The sequence below is a fragment of the Pinus tabuliformis genome, chromosome 3_1 (genome assembly GCF_031772625.1).
Source record: "Pinus tabuliformis cultivar Carrire ecotype Pingquan chromosome 3_1, CPIR1, whole genome shotgun sequence".
Taxonomy (NCBI): Eukaryota; Viridiplantae; Streptophyta; class Pinopsida; order Pinales; family Pinaceae; genus Pinus; species Pinus tabuliformis.
This window is the reverse complement of record NC_142301.1, coordinates 836,605,610-836,623,242: the sequence shown is the minus strand read 5'-3', so window position 1 is coordinate 836,623,242 and position 17,633 is coordinate 836,605,610. Positions and strand designations below refer to the sequence as shown.

Here is a 17,633-nt window from a genome sequence, read left to right as displayed (position 1 = left end):
CATTGAATTTGTCAACAGATTTTGAACCAACTTCCTTCAAAGAAGTTGCTTTTCATGATGAAGGGAAAGAAGCGATGCAAAAGGAGTATGATGCCTTGATAAAGAATGGCACTTCGAAGCTGGTTGATCCTCCATTGGGAAGCAAACCAATTGGCTGCAAGTGGATCTACAAAAACAAGAACAAGGATAAAGTTGATGGTTCACTTGAAAAGCACAGAGCTAGGCTTGTGGCAAAAGGTTTTGCACAGAAAGAAGGGGTCGATTATGAGGAGACTTTTGCCCCCACGGCAAAATGGGCTACCATCCGAACACTCTTTGCCTTAGCAGCTCAGAACAGTTGGAAAGTCCATCAAATGGATGTAAAAACTTCTTCCTTGAATGGAGATCTAAAAGAGAATGTTTTTATGTCCCAACCAAATGGATTTGTTGTGAAGGGCCAAGAACACAAAGTATGCAAGCTTGTGAAATCCTTGAATGGCCTCAAGAAAGCACTATGAGCCTGGTATCAAAAGTTAACTGAGCATCTTCTGAAACTCAACTTCAAACATTATGATCTTGATGATGCAACTTTGTTTGTCAAGAAAGATGGCAAAACAATTGTATATCTTGTGGTATATGTAGGATGATCTTTTGATGACAGGGAACAATGAGAGCTACATTGCATCCATAAAGAAGGAATTGAGGAAAGGTTTTGAAGTAACTGACTTGGGCTATGTTCACTTCTATCTTGGTAGTGAAGTAACTCAACATCTGAAGTATATATTCCTCTCTCAAAAGAAGTACATTGGAGATCTATAGAACAAGTTTGGCATGGCTAAGTGCAATCCTTTGACTACTCCAATGGAACAGAACTTAAAGCTCACATCCATTGAAGTAAAAGAATTTGAGGATGCATAGACAACTTGTAGGAAGTCTCAACTACCTGACTACTACCAGACCGAACATTTCAAATTACTGTTGGAATCCTCTCCCGGTTTATGAAAAAGCGTTGTCAGGGACATTAGTCTACTGCAAACAGAGTTCTAAAGCACTTGAAGGGAACCCAAGACTTTGGACTCAAGTATACACAAGTAGGCGACTTCAGCTTGATCGAAAACTCTAATTTAGACTTCGATGGAGACAAAGAAACTGGTGTATCTACTACAGGTTATGTTACAAGTCTTGGATCAGGAGTTGTGTCCTGGATATCATGCAAACAATGAGTTCCAATAGGTTCCACAACAGAGGCAGAATATGTGGCAGCAGCTGAGGAAATATGCTTGAAATGTGATCCTTTCCTTAAAGAGACGGAGATCACCTAGATGATAATGATGGCAATGCTTCATCCTGCTTCCCTGGGATGTAAAGACTTTGAAATGCTTCAATGTGTAGTCCTTCTTTGAGTGGAGGAAGGGTCCTTGAGGTCTTCTTTCTCCTTGAGATGATGATTGAAAAATGTTTGAGCTTCCCAAGAATGCTTCAAGTGTAGCACCCCCCTTTGGATGAGCTAGGGTTTTGAGGTCTTCTTCGATACTCCTTAGTTCCTTTCAAGATGATGAGTGGGTTAGACCTCCTTGTGCTCGACCCTTGATGATTTGATGTCCTGTCTTGACCTTTCTTGATACTCTCTTTCATGGTCGTTCTTCAAGCTGTCTTTCCTTGTCTTGTCACCTTAGTTCTGATACCATGTTGGGAAATCTAGGGGAAGTTAGACTAAGTGATTTCTCTTAAATTGTTAATTGCTTGTGATATCTTTTTACTTATCTTGATTAGCTTCTTCTTCAACTTGATTATTATTAGTGTTCTCTATCTTCAAACAGCTACCAAACAATAAAATCAATGAGACAATAGGACACAAGATGTAGGCTATCAGTCAGGGCCAAAGCCTTTCCTTTTGAGAGGAAAACCTACAAGAGCTCCTCTTCTTATAGAACTTCAATTAACGAATTCCAAGACATATTACCCTTGACCAATTCAAGACCTTTCCTTAATGAGCTTCTCTTTCTCCAAGTCAACACTAGTAAAACTTGATTTCACAACTTCAGATTTCGGCCCTTCTCTAGAATTTCGGCTTGTTGTTGCAAGACTGCAATTTCAGCCTCTTCTGCAAAAACCCTAGTTCACACGTGTGGCTAGAATATGGATCAATTTGCCTCTTTTCTCCTTCGCTTGACTTGCCTTCTCTTCCTTGTCAATTCGGCTTGCAAATTAGACTTCTTGTCACTGAAATCTTGGCTCCTGCAACTCGGTCTTCACTGCAACAAGGTGATCCCTTAATCTTCACACGTGTGCAGGAATATAGCCCAAAACAAATCCAAAAACTTTGATTTTCTTTTGCTAGTTTCACCTCCTCTTCCTCGCTCTTCCTTTTAGTCTCTTCTATGCTTTGATTGAACTTCTTGTGAGATGTATGGATGGTCTCTTCAAGTGAGGTCAAGTGCTCTACATATAGGCTTCTCAAGTGTCCAATAGGCCGACTTATCCTTCTAGATAGGTCGATTGCTCCTTTTGAAGGCCGACTTGATTGCTAGTGCATAGCAAGGTCTTGGAGGGCCTTTTGACTCTAAATTTGACTAAATTGATTTTTTCTTTACGATATGTAACATGCCCAAATGGATCTTCAATACATGACAATGATTCCATTGACTTGTAGGCTAAATCACAAGCCCTAGAAGCACTTGTTGATTTGGGGTAGCATCGGATGTGTTCTAGCCACGAAATTTGGTGCAGAGGTTGGGGCACATGAGATCTTCAATACCCAGAAAGGGTTTGGGCATATTCGAAACAGATCAGGAGATATTAAAATAATTAATATTTTTAATGTAGTCCCTAAGTCTAAACTTAGGGAAAATAAAATATTAATGTGTATTAATATGAATCTGTGTTAAAATGGTCCAAAAGACATGGATTAAGCAAGATCTAATCTTAGTCGTTGATTAGGGACTTAATCTCGGTCGTTGAGATGTCAACAGGAAAAGTGTAAGAGGAGGCTTGAGGGTCACTTGAAGAGTACAGCAAAATGATCAGTCATTCTATTCTCCAAAGCGGGGTTTGCTAAAAGAGATAGAATTAGTGATTGGGAGAGCAGCTGAGGGGCATTGAGTACAGAGGAACAGAGAAGGCGGAGATTGTGTCAAAAGAGCAGCGCAGCAGCCAAAGAGGGTGACGCAGAGCTAGCAAGGGCTCACGCAGGGCCACGCGGAGGCAGCCAAGTGCTGCGCAGAGCACCCAAAGGGGCCAGCGCAGCTGACGCAGAGGCTCCCAGAGCTGACACAAGGTCTCCTGCAGCTAACGCAAGGCCAACGTGAGACAGAGAGGGGCTGACGCAGTCCAGATTGGGCAGATGCTAGGGTTGCAGGAGCAGTTTTGTGTTGAGGAGCTGCCAGAAGGGTTTTCCAGGGTTTCAGCCAAGAGATTTCTCTCAAACTGTTAGGTATAGCTGCTAATGAAATTCTCTGTTGGGTATGCCAGTTACGACACCCAGATTGTACTTTGATATTGCTTAATAAGAAAAACCTCAGATAGTTGCACCAGTTTTTCCGCATTAGGTTTTTCCAGGGACATTGGTCCAAAAATAATGGTGTCATGTGGTGTGTTTGTTCTTGTTTCTTTTAGTTGTTGATCTATAATATGTTGAGCATGCACTAGTGTTTATTTTCAATATTTACTTTGTAAATAACTTGTTAAAGAAAAATTAACAAGTAGGTAGGAATAAATCAGCAAAAGTGCATGAAGGGTTTCTAAATTAAGTAAACTTAGAAACTTCAACATGGTATCAGAGCGTGATTGCAGATCACAGGAGGACTAAGAGACATCAGCTGAGCGGAGCAATAGCAGCAAAAAACAATTGTCCCGAGGTGACAGAAGTTGTTTCTAGCAACACAGAAGGCAAGGAAGTATGACGCAAAGCCAGCGAGAGCCACGCAGAAGAAGTCGGGAACTCTGCAGAGCCTCAAAGAGGCCAGCGTTGCTAACGCAGAGGGCCAGAGGGCTGACGCAGACCCATCCAGGGTGACACAAAGCCAGCGTGAGGCAAAGAAGTGCTGATGCAGTGCACAGAGAGGCAGTTGTTGGGGACTAGAAAGCTGCAGGAATATTGCAAAGTGGAGCTTGTGAGGTACTATAGTCAAAATAGTACCTGACAGAGCAGGGCCAAAGGAGTTGTTACCAAGGGTTTCTAGCTGAGGAACCTGGATTAGCAGTGCAGTTGCACAAGACGATCAAAGTAGGGGGCATCTCGACAAGCGGCAGAAGGATTTAAATCAGGACTCAGAGGGACTCCAGAAGAGAACTTCCAGACGAGAAGTAGAGACTCAGAGGAGTTGAACAGAGAACTTCCAGGAGGGAAGTAAAGGAGCGTCATGGCACTACACGGGGTAAGAGACCAGGATAGATTGGACGGAGCATCGAACTTTGCAGTTTGGAAGGCCAGAATCTTATCAGTGCTTGACAGGAATCGTGTCAAGAACTTCGCCTTGAAGGTTATAGCTACCCTAGTCGATCCCAATGATAATGACAAGAACAAGGAGGCGATGGCGAGGGCCAAGTGCATTATCCTTGACAGGGTCAAGGATCATGTAGTACCACATATAGCCGAGAAGGAAACGGCAGTTGATATGTGGGAGGCTCTCAAGAAACTATACCAACATACTTCTGTGCAGAGAAGAATACTGCTCAAGCACCAGATGAGGTCGTATCAGATGAAGAAGGATCAAATGATTGACTCCTTCCTCGGAGGACTGAATGAGATCCGAGATCAGTTGACTGCTATAGGAGCAACACCGAATCAAGAGCTTATGGTGAGAACAACCATGAATGTTGTCTAAGAAGAGTGGGAAGTGTTTGTCCAAAGCATCCTGGGTAGAGGGACTCTCCTACCTTGGGACGAGATGTGGGCAGCTCTTCGCCAGGAAGAGATCGGACAGCAGTCAAAGACAGGTAGCAGCAGCAAAGGGATCAAGGTCAAGCAAGAGGAGGAGGATGTGGCCCTAACATCTGAGGGAAAGCAGGAGAAGCGAAAGAAGAAAGATCTCTCCAAGATCAAGTGCTTCCACTGTGGGGAGATGGGTCACCATGCGAACCAGTGCCCAAGGAAGAAGAGTAAGGGAGAGTCTTCCGAGACTAAGGCAGCCCCAGCACGGGCATAGAAGGAAGTTTTGACAGACAATGATCGTGCCATGAGTGCACATGCGCCACTTGAGCGGAAGTGAGGAGACATCAAGTTGTAGTCAGGTGGACTACAAGGGATGAGGGGCAAGATCCTCGAGGTACCCAGCCTCTTGCATTAGACCTTGCTACAGGAGCCCCGACGAGGTGTAGCATGATTGGCTGAGTGGGTAGAGACGGATGCGGATGGAGCGGCAGAGAGAGCTATAGTGCAGGAGTCGCAAGACAACGTAGAGCTAGCAGGTTGCGGCAATGTGAGAGGCACAAGGGTGTTGCACCAGTGCAGGAAGGCACAGTGAGGTGTTCAACGGTGTGAGATGCAGGGAGGTGTTGCAACAGCGCAGAGGTCAGAGAGAGGGAGCACTTGTCAACGGCAGAGGGAGCTTCAGCATCACTGGGTATTTCTAGCCCAACAAGGAGGCCAGTTGGGAGATCAGTTACTTACTTCTCAGTAACTGAGTTACAGTGCAGCAGTGGGCAGCACAATGTAGCGTGATGAGAGGAGGTGCAGTGTAGATGTAGTGCTAGGAGAAAGGAACAACAGCAGCACGGATGCAGAGGGAACTGTCGTACAAATGCAACAGTGGCAGTGGCAGAACCATGGGCAGCAGTACAGGAGGCAGCAGTGTAGAGGATGTTGGGCAAGAAGGCCTAGTATTAGCACAGGTACCGATGTCGGATGATCATAGTAATACTCAGTGAGGAGTATTGCTAAAGCACAGTCCTCGCTAAGAGGGAGTGTTGATTTGGGGTAGCATCGGATGTGCTCTAGCCATGAAATTTGGTGGAGAGGTTGGGGCACATGAGATCTTCAATACCCAAAAAGGGTTTGGGCAAATTCGAAACAGATCAGGAAATATTAAAATAATTAATATTTTTAATAGAGTCCCTAACTCTAAACTTAGGGAAAATAAAATATTAATGTGTATTAATATGAATCTGTGTTAGAATGGTCCAAAAGACATGGATTAAGCAAGATCTAATCTTAGTCGTTGATTAGGGACTTAATCTCGGTCGTTGAGATGTCAACACGAAAAGTATAAGAGGAGGCTTGAGGGTCACTTGAAGAGTACAGCAAAATGATCAGTCATTCTATTCTCCAGAGCGGGGTTTGCTAAAAGAGATAGAATTAGTGATTGGGAGAGCAGCTGAGGGGCATTGAGTACAGAGGAACAAAGAAGGCAGAGATTGTGCCAGGAGAGCAGCGCAATAACCAAGGAGGGTGACGCAAAGCCAGCAAGGGCTCAGGCAGGGCCACGCAGAGCACTAGAGGGGCCAGCGTAGCTGACACAGAGGCTCCCAGAGCTGACGCAGGGCCCCCTGGGGCTGGCACAAGCCAAGAAAGGCTGACGCAGGGCCAACATGAGACAGAGAGGGGCTGACGCAGTCCAGATTGGGCAGACGCTGGGGTTGCAGGAGCAGTTTTGTGGTGAGGAGCTGCCAAAAGGGTTTTCTGGGGTTTTAGCCAAGAGATTTCTCTCAAACTGTAAGGTATAGCTACTAAGGAAATTCTATGTTGGGTAGGCCAATTACGGCACCCAGATTGTACTTTGATATTGCTTAATAAGAAAAAACCTCAGATAGCTACATTGGTTTTCCCGCATTGGGTTTTTCCAGGGACATTGGTCCAAAAATAATGGTGTCATGTGGTGTGTTTGTTCTTGTTTCTTTTATTCGTTGATCTGTAATATGTTGAGCATGCACTGGTGTTTATTTTCAGTATTTACTTTGTAAATAACTTGTTAAAGAAAAATTAACAAGTAGGTAGGAATAAATCAGGAAAAGTGCATCAAGGGTTTCTAAATTAAGTAAACTTAGAAACTTCAACAGCACTCAATGGGTGTTTGACCTAAAAATAAATTTCCCTTGAACATGAAACCCATGCCTTGAGAATAACAATAATAAATTTATTTTCACTTTACATCAAATACATAAAATCATGTTTACATATGTCATTATGAAGACCGAACCTAGTTACATATTTCAACAAGCTAGCCCGTGTCCATGTGTTCTTAATTGAGCAAACTCCTCCTGTGCCATTGGTTCTTCTAGTGTTAACCATGTCAACCCTTTCCGCATGCCTTCCACTGCTACTGCTCTCTACCCGGAAAAAAAGAGAATCAGCATATAGCAGGAAGACCATAGTGTGTTTTGATCCTTGAAAACCTATCAGCGTTGACATTTGATTTCTTTCACAAGTTCCTAATTGTAACCTCTGTAAATTATGGCCTGCAGGGATGCAATTGCCATAACATGATTGGAAACAGATAACTGTGGACAGTGTAGCTGAGGTGAAGAACAAGAAATAAGTTAATGATTTTTAATGCAAGGGTTATGGTAGAACAAAACAGGAGACAAAGATGAGAGATTCTTCCTGAAAGGAATCAAGCGCAAAGTGAGTGTTATGGTACATTTTCTCACCAAAAACTTTTGCCAGTAATCAGGAAAGGTCGCAAGGTAGATTCAAGCAGAATGCAGAAATTTTTTATCCAAACAAGGGACAAGAGCTGCATAGGAGAATATCTGAACAGTTGGAAAATACCCTTGAACATGTCTAGCTGCTTCTGGACAGTTGTACTTCCTTCATAATCACAGAATGGCATAGAATGATTCTAAGAAAGTGTCTGGATCATTGTCGATTCACTTCCAGAAAGTTGTACTACAGTGTGGAGTGACATTTTTTTATGAGCAATTCTGCTTATAGCGACACTGATCAGGCTTGTTATATGTTTCACCTTCCAACAAAAGAAATGCATACCAAAGATAACTAGAGTATTGGTTTGACAGAGGACTCAACAGGCAAAAGGAATAAATTCTAACGATTTGACACAAGGGAAAAACAGTGGGGAAAAGCATGATAGAAAGGGGAGGAATGTAAAAGATGAACAGGGACAGCACTGAATAAATTTAAGATGAATATGCAAACACAAGCAATGGAGGATAGCAGTTCTTATACTAACTGAGGAGAATAAGTATTGATGTATATGTCTATACAATACGATGTTGTTTCTCAGCATTGTTTAACCATATATTCTATGAACAGTGGTGTCTCTTTGTTGCATCAGTTAATTATGCACATAAGAAAGCTTTATTACGAAGGATAACTACCTAACAGCACTGGAGACTTAAAATCTTCCACCAGAGGTTGATCATGAGCACAGGCAAATACAATAAGACTAGCTTATAAATATAATGTTTAGCTGGTTATAGTATATTCTCAAAAATTATAAATCTCAGTTATAAATTATTTTTGAACTTTACAAAAAAATTACGAAAATAACTTTCTTGTAACAAACAAAAAATATTATAACTCTCTTGCAGCAGAAAAGCTATACTGCAAAAAAGTTTCGAGTGTTTTGGTTTCTTCGTAAGTGTAGTCATTTATTATTCTCTCTAATCAATGTTACTGGAACCAATGCCACCAGACGGTCTGACCAGTTTGGAGGCAAAATCAATCTGACAGGGTGCTCTGAACTGTTTTTGGCTGGTTCCATACCGAACTTGCCATCGGTAGGGAAATGGCATTAAAGCACCAAACCAGCCGGTTCCTTACAGTGTCATACGATGCAGCCAGATACCATTGAAACCTAAATTTTTAGAGAAAAGCAATATAATAAGTTATTTGCAAGCACAATACCTAACCCTAGGGCCCTATCACAACCTATATTGCATGGGCATACACATGTGATGATTCATCCCATGAGTCAAATCTTTGAAGGTTGGCATTTTGATCCTAGCCTTCAAAAGATTGAGATGTTGTTGGAGACAAATCATGGGATGAGAAGTGGCTTATGTGTTTGATCGTCATGGCTTGGTTCTTCATGGTAGCATATCTTGATTGATGGAACTTCAGGGTTTTGGTGGGGATGCTTATGAGATCTCCTTGGTCCTATGGTATATCTTTGATACTTGTTATGGTAGCCCTCAAACTCCTTTATTATGATTTTGGTCAATGGTGGGTTGTGTTAGGGGTATCCACTTATTTTACCATGGTAAAAATTACAAAACCTTTGTGAAATATACCATCATTGACATACATGTGGATACCATTTATATGACATCCCCCTCAACCATCCATTAAAACTCCATTAAACATATTGAGTGTCAACTCCATCACTATGAGCCACCTTATATTTTAAAAAGGATCCACCCACCCTATGATTCACGATATAACATCGGTTTTACTTTATTAAAACAACCACACTTCTTTTTTCATAATGGAAATTCTATTATTATTATAATACTGAGGGGACTTTCATCTTAATATAAGGCATTGTGTATATAAACAGGGGTGCGAGTCCAACTTTCCCTGGAGACATCCTTGTAAGCATAGCACATCATTTAAAAATAAAAAATAAAAAATACATTATAATATTATTGTGTGGGGTGGGGCTTTCTCATAGTGTTATTCAAACCACCTTGGAGCCATATGCAGCTTTTGATGATATGAAACCTCACCCCTTATTCATCCAAGACATACATTAAATATAGGCAGATGGCACATAGAGTGGGCAGCTTCCACATTTCATGACAACCGTATATACATTTTGCATCTAGCTGCTTCATCTGTGATGAGATGGACAAGGGATAGGGCTGTCGCACATCATGTATTCAGGAGAGCCACTAATAATTGATAAAGGTGTGGCGTAGGTCAAATTGGCACGCATAAGCCCATGGATCAATTTGTTCACAGTTGGAGGGGACCATATTCACATCGCATGGACAGCACATAAGAGCAAAAAATTTCCACAAGCCATGCACAGCCAGCTTGTAGACATGCCATCTAGCTGTTTTGAATTATTTGATGACCCATTTTAACAATGCAGCCACACTTGGTTCCATGATTTGATCACTTGAAGGATAGCTTACTTGGGATGCAGTTCCATTCACATTATTTTGGCCATCCCCTCATCTGTTCAATAGCTATGTCGCACATATGGATGTGGGCATCTTCACCTCACAAGTTTAATCGTTGTTGCTGATCCACATCATAATCCATGGATCACATACTGCTTTGTATATGAAGTCATGTGACCGCCTTATGTTTTATATTCTTCCAGGGTACGGTATAGAGCTTTGATTTTTCATATATGATGCATTGATCCTCACTTACTAGTTGGTTGTACATGTTTGAGGAGAATCAATGGACCAAATCGAGGACTTACAAAACTTGGAACATTTTCTAGAATAGAAAAAATATCATTTTTTATGTGTAAGAATTCGAGCTAATGACTCTATTTAAAGAGCAGCTCCCTCACTTATTTGGAATGGTTGGATTTGGGAGAACTCCCTCCCTTGAATCTTAATGGAAAAACCCTTAGATGTGCTTGGAGAACCAACAAATTCTCATGGGTGAGGATGTTTGTGTATCTTCTGTTATCGCTCACTTGTTGCTGATATATCTGAATATATTTTTCAGGGTTTGGAGTTGGTGTATTATTCCCGTCTTCTATTATATTGTTATTATTAGAACTTGGGTGATAAATATATTTATTTCTCTACTCATGGACTGAAACTTCTCACATGGTTCTTGATAGTTGTAATACCTTCAAATATGAGGTGGTTTCTACAAATGCAACACTCTTGCCATATTTCTGCAATACTGGGCAGCAAGAAAGGGGGGCTTTCAGCTTGTACTTTTCAGTTATATTCTCCCTTTACCATCTTTAGAACAGCATCTCATTTGAACCTTGTTATGACTTCATCCACCCAATGGAATAGGCACTGATTTCCAGTCCACCCATCCACTTTTATTTCTGCAACTTCTTTCAAACTTATTTGCTAGAAATTACCCTTCACAGCACCTTGCACTTCACAGCTTTAATTTCCAGCAACCCTAACTAGGGAAGCCTCCTTGAGACAACGAGAAGCTGACCTGAAGAGCAGAGGGGGGTTGGCAAGGTGACAATGCCAACCTCCTAGTTACCCAAATCTATCATCTTGATGCATGGGGCTTTCACACATTCAGAAAGACAGATTGAACGGCAACAGGCCCTGCCAATGCTATTTAAAGAGACCCCCACCCTTCCAATGCACGCACCCTAGTAATTAATGGTAATGTTAAATTTTAACATTACCATTAATTGTTTCAAGATGTTTGAGATTGGTTACAACCTCATTAGATTCCATATGAAGAAAGTAAAATTTTAAATCCCATTCAAAATTCACAGACTTAACAGTTTATGGATTTCAGTCTTGGTGGAATTGCAACATTTCCATTGGATTTTGTCATGTATGAGGGTATGTAGCTAGCATTTAATCAAGAGCACCAAGTCCTCTATGTACCTCGATGTTGGTGCCATTGATTGTTGAACTCCTCTATCACAAACCTAGTAAAAATGTACCTGGATGAAAGCGACTAATTCCTGGAAGTCATTGAAATCCATTTTGGACAAAGAGGAAAAAAATACTGTGGTTAGGGGGTCCGGCTGTGGGAAATAATTTGGATCAGCTAGAAGAAGGTATATTATTTGCTAAATCAATCTATTTGTTGGTCCGACCAGCTATTATTTCTCCCACAAGAAAGCAGCAGTAACTCTTCGACTTTCAAATGAAATAATAGTGCCCAACAAAAACCAGTGATGCAGATTCAACTATAGTGAGATGAAAAACATGAAATGAGAAGTTTTCTAGATTTGTCTTTAACCCGAACTTAGTGCCTGCCCCAAACCTATCTATTTTGTTATGTTATATATCTGATAACGCCGACAAGGGCTGAAAAATGATCACTCAATCAAAATCACTGATTTGACATGAAGTTTTTTCTATCTAAGTTTAATTCTTAGAGGGTGATATTGATGAGGAGGATCCCAATATAGGCAATGATTTTCATAATATGTAGATATTTGTTGTAGCATGATTTTTTTTTGTTTTGATTTTTAGTAGCATCAAGAGGTATTCCCGCATGCCAAGAAGCCTTCCAAGTTGGCCTAGGAAAATTATGGAAACAAAAATTATAATTATAATTTGTGGGCTTCATGTAGGCTCAAAACTGTCAAATCGGCCCCACCATGAAAGGGTGTGACCCTTGGTCAAATTCACCCATTTGACCTATATCAATTCGTTATGTTCATGTGAGTCCTCATTCCACCAACAATTCAGATCATCCAATCATGTCTGCTCTAGCAGCCACACTTGGGAGCAGGAGGACGAATTTACTGTTTTGACTAAATCTGAAGTTTGACCAAAATTGACCATTGACTGGCTGTGTTTGACCGATATTTATGGCTCTTTGACCACTGAAACAAGCTGAGTTTGACCACAGGAGGAGACTGTTTGACCATGGATTTGACCACAGTAACTCAACTGCAGGTCTGGATTGACCACAGGGGTCAACATCAGGTCTGAAGTTGACTGCAGGAGATAGGTTGACGAGGCCAAAAGTTTACCAGAATTGACTATTTTGGAGGCTTGATCAGCATTGACTAACTGAAATTTTGACCAGGTTTGACTGATTCTTATACTTGGATTTTGGCACAAATTTCTAGACATTTTTTGGAATTGTAAACATTGCTGAAAAATAATTTCTCCTGAGAAGAAAAGTTGCTGGGTTTTCTCCCAAGTTTGGGTTTCCCGGGGAAAATTTGTTGTCACTGTTGTGCTTGGCTGTCTCTTTATGATCTTACTGATTTCGTGGCATTACTGTTGAGATTTTGTGTGTATAATTCTTCAATGATATAAGTGATATAAGATAATTTGGTTGAAGATCATTAGGAAGTAATTATCAGATCAGAAAATTGGTTTCTATTGTTCATCTTTGTAGAAAATTCAACATTTTGGACTTACGTTTCACGGGTTCGCGAACCCAGGGGTGGGGTTCTCAAACCCGTCCTGGGTTCTCATCCCCAAGTACCAGGTTCGGGTATGGGTTCTTCTAAAACGCACCCAAAAGAACCAGGTTCTCCGAGTAAGCATCGGGTTCTTCGCAACCAAAATTTGGGTTCTTTTGTCTAATTGGGTGTGCCAAACCCCAACAATGGGTGCGTGGAACCCCAAAATCGGGAATGTTAGGGTCAATTTTTTTTACTGATTTTGTTGTAATTATTTTCAAGCTCGGCCTTTTTACTTCTCTTTCTGCAGTTTCGACCTAGAGATGGCCACTGTAGATTCATTGTGTAGGCCAAATGTCATTACTATTGTAGCTATGTTAAGGTCATTACTATTGTAGCTATGTAGTTGGAGAGCATGCTGACTGAAGATATAAGTGATGCTGATGACATGGCTTGAGGAAGCCATTGTTCACTATTTTGAAATTTCCTAGTTCATGTTTGGAGATGCCTTAAGGCAAATTTTGAATGTAGTATGACAATGGACATATATCATGATTCTTATTAATATGTAAACTCCAATTTGCACTTGATATCAAACTAGAAATTTTGAAATTTCAATGTGAATGTTGAATGTTCAATGATGTGTATGTTTAAATCTTTAAAGTTTAAATTATACATATTTTATTTTTCTTGTTTGAAGTTGAAAAATATACAAATTCATATATATTATAGTTTATAAAGTATAAAATATATATATATATATATATATATATATATATACCCTTGACAAACCCACACCCTGTTTCAAAAAGTGATGTACAGTACTCGTACCCATCCCCGAACCCACGTTTCCTAGCAACATAGATTGGGCTCTGGAGGCCATTTAGGGCCTCTTTGTTGATGTAATTTTGGTTCAAAGATGGATTGCATTTATTGTTGATTTGGTTATATGCACCCTTTGTGTGTGTGTGTGTGTGTAGAGAGAGAGATGAGAAAATTTGCATATTTGTGTTAATGGTTTGGATTCACATGAATCCGCATGAATATATACATATTTTTCAAAATTGAATAATTTACGTATTTTTTGGTTGATCGGTTTCTTTCCTTATTTTTTTAGTTTTTTTATTTCACAATTTTGGGGTCAATCGGTGGTTATGGTAACATTATCTCAAACTATTGGCTTCAACCAGTGAATTTTAAGTTTCAAGGAAATAGTTTTCATTTTCCATTAAGTTTTAAATGTCTTAGCCCAATGGGTTAGCTCGAGTGGTTGAATGTTGTGAATTACAAATAAGAGGTCTCATGCTCAAGTCTCTAGGCTAACTATATATGATATGTTAATACTCAATGTCCCTACTAAGCAATGTTAGCGGAACCGGACAAGAAATAGTGCAACAAGCCGGTCCCACCATTTTGATGCCTAAATCAGTCCAACCAGTGGCACAAAACTAGAAAAGGCCGATTCAATATCGAATCAGCCGTTTTCATACAAAACCGACCAGTTCCATACAATGCAACCAAGGATCCTTTTACTTAAATTTTTAACATTGTGATTAGTTGTTTCAAGATGCTTGAGAGTTGTTCCAACCTCATTGGATTTCATATGGAAAAAAGTAGAAATTTAAATCCCACTCAAAATCCAACAGACTTAACAGTTTTAGGATTTCAAGATTAGGGGCATTGCAAAGTTAACATTGGATTTTGTCACGTATGAGGGTATGGAACTAGAATTTACTCAAGAGCACCAAGACCTCTATGTACCTTAATGTTAGTGGCACTGATTGTTGAACTCCTCTATCATGACCCTAGTAAATGTACCCATCATTGATACAAAATCTTGATTTCGCCTAATAGGCTTTTTCTATCCTATTTTAATGCTTAGAGGGTGATATTATTGATGAAGATCCCAATGCCAGCAATGATTTTGATGAAATGTAGGTGTTTGTTGTAGCATGATTTTTTGGTTATATGCACACTTGCTATATAATGGGAAAACTTTTGCATGTTTGTGTATAAATGGTTGGATGCATATGGGTGCACATGAATATACATGTTTTTCTTTAAAATTTCAATGTTTTATGTACTTTTTGTTCGACCGATTTTTTGGTCCAGTTTTTTCCAATTCAAGTCCAATTCCAAACTGGTTCCCAGTTCAAGGGATCAACCAGTACAATGACTGGTTCAATTCTGATAACGTTGCTGCTAAGAAAGGCTTACTATAGCCTACGCCAAAAGTTTACCTCAGTTACCACCCTGTTGGAATTTCTTGAAATTTCTAAGTCTATCTGTTAGAAACTCTTCATGTACTTTTCTAATTTATTTCTGCCTACTTGTTCTTGATCAATTAACAAGTTATTTACCGTGTAAATACTGAAAATATATACAAGTACATGTTCAACACATTACAAATCATCCACTGAAGGAAACAAAACAAGCACACAAGTGACACCGTTGTTTTTGGACCAATGTCCCCGGAAAAACCTAATGCAGGAAAATCAGTGCAGCTATCTGAGGGTTTTATTATTATGCGGTTTTTGAATACAATCTGGGTGCCAAAACCAGCTCACCCAATAGAGAATAATCTCGGCAATAGTACCTCTCATTCGCAGACAGATGTTCTAGGTGAAACCTTGGATAAACACTCCGACAGCTCCCAGCTCCAATCTGCCCCACGAAAAACCCCAACGTTTGCCTCTAGGGACTACATCAGCCCTTCCTGGCCCAACGTCAACCCAATAACCCCTGTGTCAGCCTCTGGAGGCACTGCGTCAGCCTCTAGAGCCTCTGCGTCACCCACGCTAGCTCTATGAGGTACTACACAGCTCCTAGCTGCCTTTGCGTGTGCCCTAGCTGGCTCTGCGTGGCCTCTGGTTAGCTCTGCATCCCTCTCTCTCAGCTTCTGCGTTGATTCTCCCGGTACCCTCTGCCTCTCTGCTTCTGTATTCACTGCCCCTCAACTGCGACTTCGATCACTCTTTTGACCTCCTAACCAAACCCTGCCCCAAAAAATCGATATCTTGATCAACTCGGTGTGTTCTCTAAGTGACCCTCAAGCCTCCTTATATACTTTTCTCGTTGACAAATCAGCAGTCGAGATTAAGTCCCTAATCAACGGCTAAGATTAACTTTGGCTTGATCCATGACTTTTGGACCCTTATAACACAATGTTATATTAATTCACATTAATAACTTATTTTCCCTAAGTTTAGACTTAGGGACTCCATTAAAATATTAATTATTTTAATATCTCCCTAACTGTTTAAAATCTGCCCAAACCATTTCTGAGTATTGGAAATCTCATATGCTTTAACCTCTCCACCAATTTTCGTGGCTAGAGTACATCCGATGCTACCCCAAATCAACATACCCATCGACAGTGGTGAAGTCTCCAAGGGTTTCCCATGCATGGTTACATAGGAAATAAAAAATTCTAAAATGCCCTAATTATCATTCAGTATTAGATGAGAAAAGATGTACAAACTGTCAAATATGGACATGATAGATAATCACTTCAGTCTCAACTCTTGTGAAACATATTGCTATACATAATATACTCGTGCTTTCATTCATTGATGCATCGCTTTTCTTCATAAAACTTCTATCATAAACTCTGAAGAGCATATGTATGTAAATAAGAATACTCATAACGTCTAACTCAAATTCAGTACTATTTACAGTGAAAATGATCCAAATATCATAGGACGTTTCAATAGAAATAGAATTAAATCAACTACACTCCAGAGATTTTCTAGAGTTTTATCAATCTGTAACCCAAAACCAAATATAATGTTCTATATTAAAGTTGGCTCCAAAGTTCGATTCTATATACATCAAATATAGAACCAGTAGATATAGAATTGGGATAGAAAATGATAAATATTCAACAATAAGTGAATAAGTGTTTTTGTAATATTCATAACGAAAATATGAATCAGAACAGAAGAGATGCCAGCTTAAGCACACATAGACAACTCTTTCTCCCGAACATGGACAAGCACCTAATGTAAGTAATTCTGTGCATTTTAATAATTCCCGAACACCCACATGTATATGGACATGCCTGCACATTGGACAGTGCTTATTCATACATTTTAACTTTTGTCTTCTGAAAATGGGAGATGATATATAAAAGGCTAACAAAATTATTCAAACAAATAACAACTAACCAAATTTGATAAGTTCCAGTTCTGATACTATGCTTGGAAGCTGCTATAGCTCTCAAATGAGAACGGGCAGATGCAGTGTCAGTGACAGTTGTGACTGTAGACGGCTGCAATAGTTGCTCATTACGAACATCGGAAGCTAGCCGCCTATGCATGCTCCTCCCCAGCTGCCCCTTTTGTTCAGTACCTTTCATTAGCAATGCTGCAGCCCCATGTTCTAGAAAATCATATTTGCTCTCTACTTGTGGCCGTGCTATGCCCCCACTGCCTCCCACAAAACATTTAGTGAATTATTCAAAAATATTCACAATTGAAATTTCACAAATCTGATTTTTAATAATCACAAAGCCAAAGCAGAAGCACTTTGACATTCTCCAATGACACGGAATTTTAAAGAAACTAAAAGGGCAACACATAGATGAAACTCGTTATCAAAAACCAACAAAAGTATTGACTTCATCTAGCCCAATTAACTTGGAAGCAACAAAATCACCTAGCCCATTTACATGTTCATCTTGTTGCTCATGTAGGACCTGAAAAAAGGAAGCAAATCTAA

At 40.1% G+C, this 17,633-nt stretch overlaps 1 protein-coding gene across 4 annotated transcripts in view; it reads right to left on the bottom strand.

Annotated features, from left to right (window-relative positions):
- LOC149190093 (uncharacterized) overlaps window positions 1-17,633 on the bottom strand; it is a 230,443-nt gene that overhangs the window by 170,316 nt on the left and 42,494 nt on the right. For all 4 annotated transcript variants that reach the window (XM_089412035.1, XM_089412032.1, XM_089412030.1 and 1 more), the window contains exon 5: window positions 17,081-17,341. In XM_089412035.1, coding sequence (XP_089268161.1) covers window positions 17,081-17,341 — 261 coding nt within the window. The remainder of the gene's footprint in view (window positions 1-17,080; window positions 17,342-17,633) is intronic.